The sequence below is a fragment of the Psammomys obesus genome, unplaced genomic scaffold, assembly GCF_907164565.1.
Source record: "Psammomys obesus unplaced genomic scaffold, mPsaObe1.curated_primary_1811, whole genome shotgun sequence".
In the NCBI taxonomy this organism is placed as follows: domain Eukaryota; kingdom Metazoa; phylum Chordata; class Mammalia; order Rodentia; family Muridae; genus Psammomys; species Psammomys obesus.
Genome location: NW_026586816.1, coordinates 29,967 through 42,312, shown reverse-complemented (window position 1 = coordinate 42,312; position 12,346 = coordinate 29,967). Strand labels below are relative to the sequence as shown.

The window sequence follows — 12,346 nt, the reverse complement described above, 5'->3', positions numbered from 1 at the left end:
GTCCTATGAAGTCTCATACTCTTAAAGAGTTTGTGTTTTGGCCTGCTCTCTGATCACCTCCCCCTAGAGGGTGCAGCCTTGCCAGGCCACAGAAGATGATGATGCAGCCAATCCTGATGGGACCTGATAAGCTAGGGACAGACAGTAGGGGAGGAGGACCTCCCCTATCGGTGGACTAGGGGAGGGGCATAGGGGGAGAAGAGAGAGGAAGGGTGGAACTGGGAGAACATGAAGGAGGGGGCTGCAACTGGGAGACAAAGCGAATAAATTGTAATAATAAAAATTAAATAAAAAAACTTTGTGCATTCACACAAAAAGGAAAGTGAAGACCGGCAACATGAATTCTGTATTGACATTTGGTTCTTAATAAAAACATCCAAAATGCGTTCTGTTCTTATAGCGCTGTGACCGAGACTGCATCGGGTGGAGGGTTTATGTTGCCGGAGTCTCCCTTGGAAGTGGGGAGGAGCAGGTGATGATAGAGACACACTGAATTCTCCTTGGGACCTATATGCAGCTGGGTGGGGTGCTGCAGCAGGCGTCTCAGTTCTGACAAGGGCTGGGGATGCAACCCCAGCAAGCCTGAAAACACATGGGCAGAATCCTCCATCCAGAGCCCACAAGAACACGGACGCTGATGGGGCCAGTGGTGGCAGCTTCTGGAGAGTGAAAGGGAGGCTGAGATGTTACATTCTTGAGGCCTTCACAGGTACATGTCATCGTAGCCCGGTGGGGGGAGATGGTCAGGATTAGGTCTGCAATGGAAAGAGAGTCTAGTGAATTGGATGGGTGGGACTGAGTACACAGGAAACATGCCCTGAATGGAGCAGGCCCATAGAGTGAAATGGAGTTTAAGATCATGAACTTTAGGGCCAGATGGCCTGAGTCTAAACACCCAGTCTCTTGGTCTTGCCCTTGGTCTTGGCTCAAACACCCAGTCTCTTGGTCTTTCCCTTCTCATCTCTAAGACGACTAATGATACAAGCATCTCTTCCTTTGAGTCCTCCCTTGCAGGGTCACCAAGAGTGCTGGACAACTTACTCAGTAGATACACGTTATAATCGTCTGAGAGGAGGGAACCTGATTGAAAGAAAATGTCTCTACAAGATAAAGCTGTAGGCCATTGTGTAAAGCATTTTCTTAACTGGTGATTGATGGGAGAGAGCCCAGCCCATTGTGAGACCTTGGGTTCTGTAGGAAAGCAGGCTGAGCAAGCCAGGGGTAAAACAAGCCAGTAAGCAGCACTCCTCCATAGCCTCTGCAGCAGCCCCTGCCTCCAGGTTCCTGCTCTCTTTAAGTTACTGTCCTGATTTCCTTCAATGAACAGTGATGTGGAAGTTGCTTTTGTTCATGGTGTTTCATCACAGCAATGATAACTCTAGCTAAGATTCCAAGGGTAGAAACTGAGGACAGAATTCCTGGAAGACTCCAGGAAGTATCAGTGTTAAGTGCTTGGAGTCAAGATACATGGGCTGCAATGCTGAACTAAGACAACTGAGCTGACACCAAGTCCCACCTCTTAGCATACCTGAATGAATACCTACCCAGATGGGCTGGTCCCAATGGGTCCAAAGGGGTCAAAGCGAGCTCCTGGGGGCACAGCACCGGGAGGAAGCCGGTTTGGGAGGCCTGAGGAGGGGTCAATAAGTGCTCTTGGGAAGCCAGATCTCAGAGGATCCACAATCATGCCACCTCTCTGACACCTGAGACAGGAAGGAAGCTGGGTAAGCAGATGTGACAGGGACTTACTGGCTTGAAGAGAAGGGAGAGAGGCATAGAGTGAGCTAAAACTGACCAGCAAGGCAACTCAAGATGGTCCAGGAAGACACATGAAATCAAGCCAAAATTAAGGAAGAACACAAAGTGCATACAAAATACATCCTGCTGATGCTAAAGGGCCTGTAGCAACACAGGAAATTCTGTTGGATTTCCTGAGATCTCTGCCGGGTCCTACACACAGTGAGGTCAACTGGTCAAGAACCAGAGCCAGAACTGGCCATGATCAACACAGAACTGTCTGACTCTACACAGTATTACTCGAAGTCTAGGGTAATAAGGTCACAATCACAATGTGGATTTGCTATTTCCTTAAGGGCCTCAGCACAGTTGCTGACTGCCTGTAGGTTGCTCAAGCCTGGATTCTGACATTCTCTGTCCCTCACTAACTGAGTTCCATGGACCTGACTTCAAATACTCAAGTTGGGATGAGTAGACTAATGTTCCTCACATGCTGAGGTCACTGAGCAGCTTTGCTCAGTGAGTTCTGTGATCTAAAAACAAGATGATGAAAGTGGAGTCACTCTTCAGTAGGAGTTAGACCTCATCTGACTCAGAACAGTGCACAGCTGAGACTGCAGGATGAGAATCAATGATGCAGTAGGGCTTAGAGACTCCTTTTGTGGAATGAGGGAACCAACAAATAGCCCTTAGCTATTTTGTGGCCCACTGTATGCTCTTCATTCTGCATCTTCATGACTCTTATCCAGGGTCACCTTATCCTCCTTTGGGGACAGGAGGGAAACAGTCCTCCCAGGTCTCTGTCCACCTCTGCTAGGTGAGGTGTGGCAGAGCACAGAAAGTAGCAATGATTCCTCAGCCACTCAGCATCTACCTCCTTCCCTCCAAAGGGAGGCTGATGAAAGCTCTAAAACAAGATAAACTGGGCTGCAGGCCACTGTGCAAGTTACACTGCTGCCACCTTCACAGAAATACTCACCCAAAGGGGTCTAGGTCTTCTCCCCCGACAGCAAATGGGCCCAGGGGATCACGCCTGAAACAAACAAGGACAATTACCACAATTCCCAGAGCAGCCAAGCACCTATGCTCCCAGGGCCTTGCAGCTGATGCCAGTGGAGGCACATTGAACCCCAGACAAGGAAGAAACTTCCATAAGATCACAACATAAGGAACACTTCCATAGTGGTCCTTAGCAGAGATTAACACTGATCACATTAAACTGGAAATTACACAAAGGAGAGTTGAACCAAAGTTAACACTGGGTGGATGGGAGGGCTGGAGAGATGGCTCAGTGGTTAAGAGTACTGGCTACTTTTTCAAAGAACATAGGTTCAATTCCCAGCACTACATGATGGCTCACAACCATCATAACTCCAGTTCCAGGAGATATGATGCCTTGTCTGGCTTTCATGGGCATAAGTCATACACATGGTATACACCCGTATATATAAAATAAAAAATTAAAACGGAGGCAGCAGAAATGGCTCAACAGTTAAGCAAGCACACTGCTCTTGCAGAAGACTCGTTTGGATCCCAGCACCCACATCAGGCGGCTCCAGTTCCAGGGAACTCAACACCTTCTTCTGGCCTCTGTGGCCACCTGCATACATGAGTTACACATAAACTCACACAAGCACAGACAAATACAAATAAACTAATCTTTAAAAAGTTAAAACAATGAAGGGCTGAGTCTGTATAAAGATAAAATATTAAATAACCCCCAGATACCTTCTATTGTATTCGTACTTTGCTAAAATTCTTAAATTTTACATAAGTTTCAAGAACTTGGACATATGAAATATTACTTCAAAACCAAAATCTGACTGCTAAAATGAAAACCTTCTCAGGTGGAACGAGATACAGGCATGGTATCTGAGTGTGGTGTGATACCTTCTGACCTTCTGTTCATCACAGCCTCTGTATACTTGTAGTCACATCGTCCACTGTGAATCTTTGTGCCGCAGCTTGCTGGACACTAGCCATAAACCTCTGCAATTTCTAATACTTTCCCCTTTCCCTCCAAAGGATTAAGTTCTTCCTTCCCTGAGAATGCTGGAGCTCTGGAGCAAAAATGAGAATGAGTAAAGAGTATAGCCAGCATTTCCACTTTCTTGTCTCAAGAGAAGAAACAGAATGAAGGAGAGGAGCTCCAAGGCCTGTCCCAACAACTTATGTGCTCAGGCTGTAGGGCCTGCAGACACTCCACAGCCTTGCTATAAGGCAAACACGCTTTTAGTAACTCATTCTGTGTGGCCTGGGAAACACAGCACAGGAACCATCATGCTGTTCACTGCTCCCTGTGGCTGAGACTCATTCCTGATGTACTCTAGGGAAGACCTCAGGACTGTCAGGGTTTTGTCTGTGTTCTGGACTTGGAGTAAAAGATTTTACAGCAGGTTGGCATGGACCTGGCACAAAGACTCTGCATTTGCAACTTTTTTTTTTTTTAATTTTATTTTTCTTATTAGTTACATTTTGTTAACTCTGTGTCCCAGCTGTATCCCGCTCTCTCATTCCCTCCCCAACCCCACACTCCCTCCCTGGTCTCCTCCCTGCCCCTTTCCAAGTCCCCTGATAGGGGAGGACCTCCTCCCCTTTCATTTGACCCTGTTTTATCAGGTATCTTCAGGGCTGGCTGCAAAGTCCTCCTCTGTGGCCTAACAGGACTGCTCCTCCCCTGGGGGGGAGGGGAGGTCAAAGAGCCTGCCCTTGAGATCCTGTTAGAAATAGTCCGTGTTCCCCTTACTTTGGAAAACTACTTGGTTACTGAGCTACCACGGGCCACATCCGAGCAGAAGTTCTAGGTTATATCCATACATAGATGGTCCTTGGTTGAGTGTCAGTCTCAGAAAAGACCCTGTGCCCGGATATATTTGGTCCTGTAGAGCTCCTATCCTTTCCATATCATACTAACTCCCCTTTTTTCATATGATTCCCTGCACTCTGCCGAGGGTTTGGTTATGAGTCTTAGTGTCTGCTCTGAAACACTGCTAGGTAGAGTCTTTCAGATGCCTTCTGTGGTAGACTCCTGTCATACGTTCAATGCGCATCCCATTTGTCTTTCTAAATGAGGATTGATCATCTTTGCCCGTGTCCGCTCTCTTGATTATCTATTTAGGTGTGTAGATTTCATTATGTTTATCACATCTTGTAGGGCTATATAAGCAAGTATGTACCGTGTGTGTCTTCTCCTTCTGGGATGCCTCACCCTGGCTGTCCTGGACTTGCTCTGTAGACCAGGCTGGCACTGAGCTCACAGAGATCTGCCTGCTTCTGCCTCCTGAGTGCTGGGATAACAGGCAGACACCACCACCTCCTATGCATCCCCAACTTTTAAGACTTTAAGTCTAACCCTAACACCCAAGAAGGCACAATAAGGGTAAACCACACTTCAGGACAAGAAAGGACTTGCTGATAGGAACAGCTTAAAAGAATGGACAACTGTGATTCAACTAGAAACAAACTCGTGTCATTCTTGGCATCATCCTTGGTTTCTGTGTCCGTTCAGGTATGCTTCCAAAGTGAACATCTCAGCTCCATATACTCTACCAGTAACTGTCACCTCCCTCCGATTTTCTGCTTAGATGCCTGTGTCAGCCTGTGCTTTGGCATGACATGGCTCATTTGAACTCCCAGAAGCATTGTTACTCACAGGACTCCCAAAGCTTATGCTCACCAACATTCCTTCACAGAGGAGAGGGTAGGCTCAAGAGCAGTGGTTCTCAACCTTCCTAATGCTGTGACCCTTTAATATAGTTCCTCATGTTATGGTTACCCTCAACCATAAAATTATTCCATTGCTACTTCCTAACTGTAATTTTGCTATTATTTTGAACTGTGATGTAAATATCTGATATATGACCCCTTTCCCCCAGAGGGGTCATGACCCACAGGTTGAGAACCACTGCTCAAGAGGCATCATGCAGGAAGAAAGAATGAATGTAGGGTCCCCTCTGTTCCCTGAGGCTATATACCAGTTAATGAATGGATACTAAGGTAGGAGACAGGCAGATGTTTTCCTCAGTGTAGTGGCTGTACATTTCCCATGCTCTTGTAAGTAACCAAGCAGGTCTTAGGTGGAATTGTTTCTTTAGACTGTCATTAGTGTTCCACCTGGCTTGAGTAGATGTTTGCTCACATCTCCTCAGGAAAAGTTCATGAAATATTAGTCTTATTTCCACTTTTGTCCTTCTATATTTTAGAATTCTATATTATAGAGACTACAATCTTCTATGAAGGAGCCAGGAAGACTCTTTTTAAAATGTGAACAATATGAAGTCCCTCCCTCCTTAATTCAACCTAGTAGCTTCCCATTGCCTCTAATATAGGCCCTAGGGATCAACATCCAGGAACCTGTGCTAAACTGTGGGGTCATCTTCCATCTTTTGACCCTACCTTTGTACTGTACTCCAGCCATGTGGACTTTTTTGTTATTGTTGTTCTGGGAACAATCCAAGCCATGATCATCTCTTCTGAAACAATTACTGATACACATGTCAAAAGGAGGAAACACAGATGGACTGAATCATGAACCAATGTGTATGAGCTGTGTTACTCTGGGTAACCTTTTGTACCTCATTCTTCTATACAGAAAGTAACAGTGCCTATCTCCCCTTATTTGGCAATTAAAGAAATTATGTCTGATATAATCTTTATACTTAATATGGTTATTCAAGACACAGTAAGGGCTCAATAAATATTATCCATGTTAGTAGCATCATAGCTGTCATACTCGAACTGAGATTCCTTGAGGGGTGAAAAAAAAAATCAAGTTAAAGGGCTTATAATCAGACTATGTTCAAAACCTTTAGATGGCACCAATGATCTCAAGGTTGAAACTAGCACCAAGGCACATACTGTCTGTCTACTGTTATGTTCTGTCACGAGCTAGCAGTAGCAGAGTTCTCTCCCATCCAAGAGGATTTCATAGTTCCACTGGTTCTACTGTTTGACCATAAAAAACAATCACTTCTAAAAGCATCAGGTATATACTGGTCTTTTAAAAAATATATAGATTTATTTAATTTTATGTGTATGAATGTTTTACCTTCATGGGCATGGGTGCATGCATGTGCCTGGGCACATGTGCATGTGCGTATGTGTGTGCGTGCGCAAGCGTGTGTGTATACACTGTCAGCCACCATGTGGGTACCAGGAATTGAACCCAGGTCCTATGCAAGAGCAGCAAGTGCTCTTAACTACTGAGTCATCTCTGCAGTTCCATATACTTCTACATTATAGCTAAGTATTGCCTTTGTGAAGCCTCTCCTATCCTGCTCTCCTTAGTCCTTCAGGTTAATCACTGTTTTCTTTGCTTCAGCATTCTTTGGGTTTACTTCTGTCATTGTTTTAAAGACAAATGGTAAGACTGAAAGGTACAGTTAGTCATCAAGTGGAAGCTGCTAAAGATTGGGGCATATCTCATCAAATACTGCCAGGGCCTGATATATGATGGGTATGGAGAGTAATATAAGGATAAGAAAAATGCAAAGGCTTTTTAGTGAGTCTCAAGTTCAAACTGTAGTTTCATCATTTAACAGCTCTATGACCTAGGGCAACCCATGAAATTTCTAAGGCCCAGGATTTTCTTTCGCAAAATATAGGTAAGGGCATCTATTTCTGATGGTTGCCATACATGAGACTTTAGTCTGCCTCATTTTTAGGCCTTGTTCTCCTAGGTTTATGCCACCAACTAGAGCTGCAACATTATAACTCTATATCTCCCAAACCTGTGCAACCCTTTAACAAAACCCACATCACTTCATGACTGAATGCAGAAGCCAAAATAAGAATCTAGCTGGACTGTAGCTCCGTGGTACAGAGCATATTAGCATGTATGAGGCCTTTGGCTCCATCTCTAGCACTAGAAAAAGGAAAAGAAAAAAGGGAAAACCAAATACAAGGAAGAGAGGGAAGGAGGAGAAAGGACTCTAGTTACCTTCTTTTTAAAAAATGTGTTTAATTTCTCATTATTGTGTGTGTGCACATACAGGTACAGAATTAGACAGGGAGTGTTGACAGCTAGTTTCTGCGAAAACCTGAAATGCCTGAAATACTCCATGGATATGTGGAGGTCCAGCAAATCACAGCATACCAGTAAAATAAAGTAGCAGATATTAAAAAAGACATGTTTAACATTTTAATAAACAGGTTATTAAGAAGATGCAGAACACACTATTAAACTTACAGGTAAAGACAGACTGATAAGGATCATAAATAAATTTAGAATGACCTAAATAAGGGCTTTATACTAAAGATTTACTTTTAGTGAGCCTGGATAAGCATAGGAAAAATTGCTTTCAAAACAATGGACATGATTTGAGGCAATTTCCTGACTATCTGCAGACAGATGGAGCTAATGTAAGTGGGTTAGACTAAAAAGATGAACAATAAAAATTTAGGCTTAGATTAAAAACAAACAAATAAACAAAACCCTACCTTCCCTTTATCAGACAAAGAAGACAGGAAAGGAGGGGAAGGAAACTATTTACCTTCTTTGTAAAAAAATGTAATTTCTTATTATTGTGTGTATGCACACATACAGGAACAGAATTAGATAGGGATAGCTTTTGGTAATTCAGAGTGTCCAGGAGAGCAAAGTCCCTATCCACCTGGCATTCTCCATTATGACAGATTGACCTCTCCAGCTATCCTCTTAGCTGAATACATCCAATATCTCCCACCAAGCTCCAGACAAGCCACTCCACACTTAGGAAAATAAATCCACGTGTGGGGCAGGTGTAATGCAGGTATGGAAAGTGAGTGGTAAAACACAGGTCTGTGTCATGTGTGAGGAGACAGAGGTTCCTAGCACTGTCTAAAACTATTAGTGATGGGGGTCATAACTGTCCAGCAATTATTCTTAAATCTTGCAAGCATACTCACTGAGACCACAGCTAGAGCACTTGGTGGACCCCAATCCTGACTCTGCCTCTTTACCAGTGGCTGGTGACCTCAGGTATCTTGCCTGTTCTTTCCATGAATTAAGTAGGTTTTATAGCATAAGCAGTACTTTTTAAGTACTTTTTGTTGTTCTCCATTCTCTCTACAGAAGCCAACATTTTAAAAGATTTCACCAAACTAACTTGCCAATTATTAATTATAAGAACATAATTGATTACCTATGTCAACTAACTTGGTTCAAAGTATAAAACTCCTAGCCAAATAATAAGGTGATGTTAGTTGACATCAAGTGTTTATTTTATACTGTAGAGTGAATGCTTCCCTATTACCATGGCAAAACCACTCTTCAGCACACTGAAGGCTCCAGACATGCTGTCTCAGACAGAGACTACAGTCCTCTGGTCTCTGTCTCCATCAGAATAGAAGTCTCCAGGACTGTTGCTGCTAAACTAATCTGCAAAGACCTTGGACATGACCCATTCATATAACAGCTACTTTGCCCATCTTCTGAAGCTGTTAGAGGTAAAGGTATACAACAAACTGCAGTGAGATGGAGAAGACACTAGGGCTGCATCTCGTCCAGGATGGCACTTTTGTCCCTAAGTATTCCCCCAAAAGTCTGGTTCATAGCTCAATGCAAAGAGTAACTGTGACTCACCTGGGCAGCAGCCTCCAATCCTTGCACAAAGAGGGGCTGTGTGATTTTGAGAATGGAGCCAGGCAGCTTAGAATGCTGGGTAGTCAGAAACTAGCAGCAGCACCAGAATTCATTGATCTATCCACATTTCTATCTTCTATCTCCACACACCAAGACTTTCAACAAGTCTGCTGAAGACACTTGGAGGCCAGGGAGGGGTTAAGCAGCAGGATGGGATGGACAGTGGTATGTTGAAATAATGTTTTTGTACACTTTGTAAAGACTGTCTCTGTATTAGTCAAATGCTGCTTTCTATGCCAATACAGATCTGATTCAGGCTGAACTTTGGCACCGTCATTTTTATGAAGCATCTTCTATCTTGGTATGTTGTAAACACTGTTCTCCACTACCTTCTGATTAGTCAAATAAAGAGCTGAATGGCCAATAGCTGGGCTGAAGAATTAAGGTGGGATGTTTGATCCAGGTGAGGGGGTCCACATGGAGACCAGAGAGAGAGAGAGAGAGAGAGAGAGAGAGAGAGAGAGAGAGAGAAGAATCGCTATGAGGAAACAGATGGAGAAGGAACAGCCTGGGTAAGACTAAGATGACAGGTAATGGGCCATGTGGCTGGGATGTAGGCAAGGTCAGCATAGTCAGGTTAGAATGTGTAAGGATTGGAGGCTGCTGCCCAGAAGAATCACAGCAGGTCACCACCTGCCAAGCTGTAGAGCCTAAAGCTCTTAATATAAGGTCTCCATGTCATTATTTGGGACCTTAGATAGGCATAGAAAAAAACTTGCATTTTACAGTGGGATCCTTCCATCGACCCATCGACCCATGGGGGTGCCGTACTCACCAAGGAGGCTGCCGGATAGTATGAGGGTGGTGTGAGGAAATCCGGAGCGGGTCCACCTCTTCGGCAGTAGCAGGTGGGAACTCTCGCTGGGGACTGCTTACACGAGCCTTCTCCCACTGCTCATGGATAGGTGTGATAATTCCAGATCTGATCCGAGACCGAAGCTCCTCACTGTTCTTGTAGGTCCTGCAGGAAGAAGACGAGGAGTCAGCTTCCTGCAGATGGCTGGGAATCTGGTGTACAGTATTCTGATGGCAGGGGCGGCGGCCCTGTGAACTTTTGGCCTTGCGCTTGGCCTGTTTACTATGGTGGAAACGGGCCGTCCGGCGGACCTGAGTGAGGGGGGCAACAGCCTGGCGCTGTCTACGAGATTTGGGCCTAAGTTTCTTAGGCATCTGAGTTGCCCCTCCTCATTTACCACCCCATTAGAAAGAGGTGAGGGTAGGGGCACAGCCTGCACTGGCTGCTCCTCTGTCTCCATGCCACTCCTCTCTCATCACCATTATGTGCTCATCACGTGTCATGGGAAGGATTATAGAAGGCAAAAGCTCTGTAGGGGGATAGGCCAGGTCCCTGGTCCTGGGGTAGAAATGGGGTTCTGAGGCTCAGTTCAGCCAGATCCCGGGAAGGATGATGCCTTCACCAGATTATCCCTTCTTGCCATGAGAAATAAGCAACATGAGCTACAGCTGAGGTGTGATGGCCAGATGAAGTGGCAGCAAGTGGCAGGACTCTAGGGCTCCTTAAAAACTTGGCAGTTTTAAAATGAACCAGATCCTGGTCCATAAAACAAACTCCACACCTGAAATCCTACCAAGTGTTTCCTGACTATATGGAAACCACATCAGAGTGTAAAACAAGTCTCTGAACTTGTGGAACTCAAGCATTTCCAGATAATCAGGGAGCAAAGAGAAAAAAACTGAACCTATATTGCAGTGGTTTGAATGATGTGTTCCCCAATAGTCTCAGGCATTTGAATACTTGGTCCCCAGTTGGTGGCAGTGTTTGAGGTTTAGGAGGTGTGGCACTGCAGAAGGAAATGTGTCGCTTGGGTGGGTTTCAAAAGCCATGCACCATTTTCACTTTATTCTGTTTGTGGTTTAAGATGTAAGCCCTCGGCATTCTGCTCCAGCCTGCTGCTTGTAGCCATGCTTCTTCTCTATGATGGGCCTCTCTATCCCTTTGGAAACACAGGCTCAAATACTCTTCCTTCTGTAAGTTGCCTTGGTCATGGTGTTTTATCACAGCAATGGAAATGTAACTAATACATACCCCTCCTCCAAAGAGATTTCTCCAGACATAAATACAGTAAAGCCACAAAACTTTACAGTCACAAAACTTACAGTCACCTTCAGAAGCACAGGTGGGACCACATCCTAATATTTTCAGGAAGACAGTGCTAGTCTGATATCAAAACTAGACAAAGCACAAACTAAATAAATAAAATTACAGACTAGTATTTCTTACTAACTCAAAAACAAAAACTCTCAACAAAATATTAAAATTGGGCTTAAAATATATTAAAATCATACAACATGACTAGGATCGATTCTAGGATTGATTCAAGGCTGATTTAATATTCACAAATGAATGTAGCCCACCATTCTAACAGATAAGAAAAAAATCAGATAATCATATCAACTGGTAACGCACAAAACACATGTAAATCCACTCCTGCTTAGAAAGTCAGCATTAACAATGGAAGTAAGAATATAGGAAAAATCAAAAAAGTGAAAAATCAAACTATTTGCCAGTGGCAAATTTCCAAGGAGATCCTGACACAACAAAATGAAACACCTCAAAACTTCATTCACTATTAGGAATGCAAACCATTATGCAAACTAATGATCCCAAAGAGAGATCACTGCACATTCAACAAATAATATAAAAGCAACTGCTAGGACAGATGCAGAGAAGTGGGGTCACTCATAATGATAGCAGATGTAAAAAGATACAGACAACATCAAAACTAAACCAAGTACAAATTCACCATTTCATTCTGGAGCATATTCCACAGAGAAATAAAAATCACGACTCACATGAGTCTGCACTCAAATGCTATGTCATCCATATCCATAATTGCCATCAACTGGGCAGTCCAGTCACTTAACTCATCCTTTAACCAGGGAGGGGTTAAATCTACTGTTGTAAACACTGCACAAAATATACTCAGCAAATAAGAGGAACAAACAGTTAATGTGCACTACAGTTTA

At 44.0% G+C, this 12,346-nt stretch overlaps 1 protein-coding gene across 1 annotated transcript in view; it reads right to left on the bottom strand.

Annotated features, from left to right (window-relative positions):
- Positions 1 to 327: 327 nt before the first annotated feature.
- Psmf1 (proteasome inhibitor subunit 1) overlaps positions 328 to 12,346 on the bottom strand; it is a 22,655-nt gene continuing 10,636 nt past the window's right edge. Inside the window, exons 4-7 of the mRNA XM_055602617.1 lie at positions 10,134 to 10,319; positions 2,717 to 2,770; positions 1,545 to 1,703; positions 328 to 755 (exon numbers count right to left, since the gene is read on the bottom strand). Coding sequence (XP_055458592.1) covers positions 704 to 755; positions 1,545 to 1,703; positions 2,717 to 2,770; positions 10,134 to 10,319 — 451 coding nt within the window. The 3' untranslated portion in view covers positions 328 to 703. The remainder of the gene's footprint in view (positions 756 to 1,544; positions 1,704 to 2,716; positions 2,771 to 10,133; positions 10,320 to 12,346) is intronic.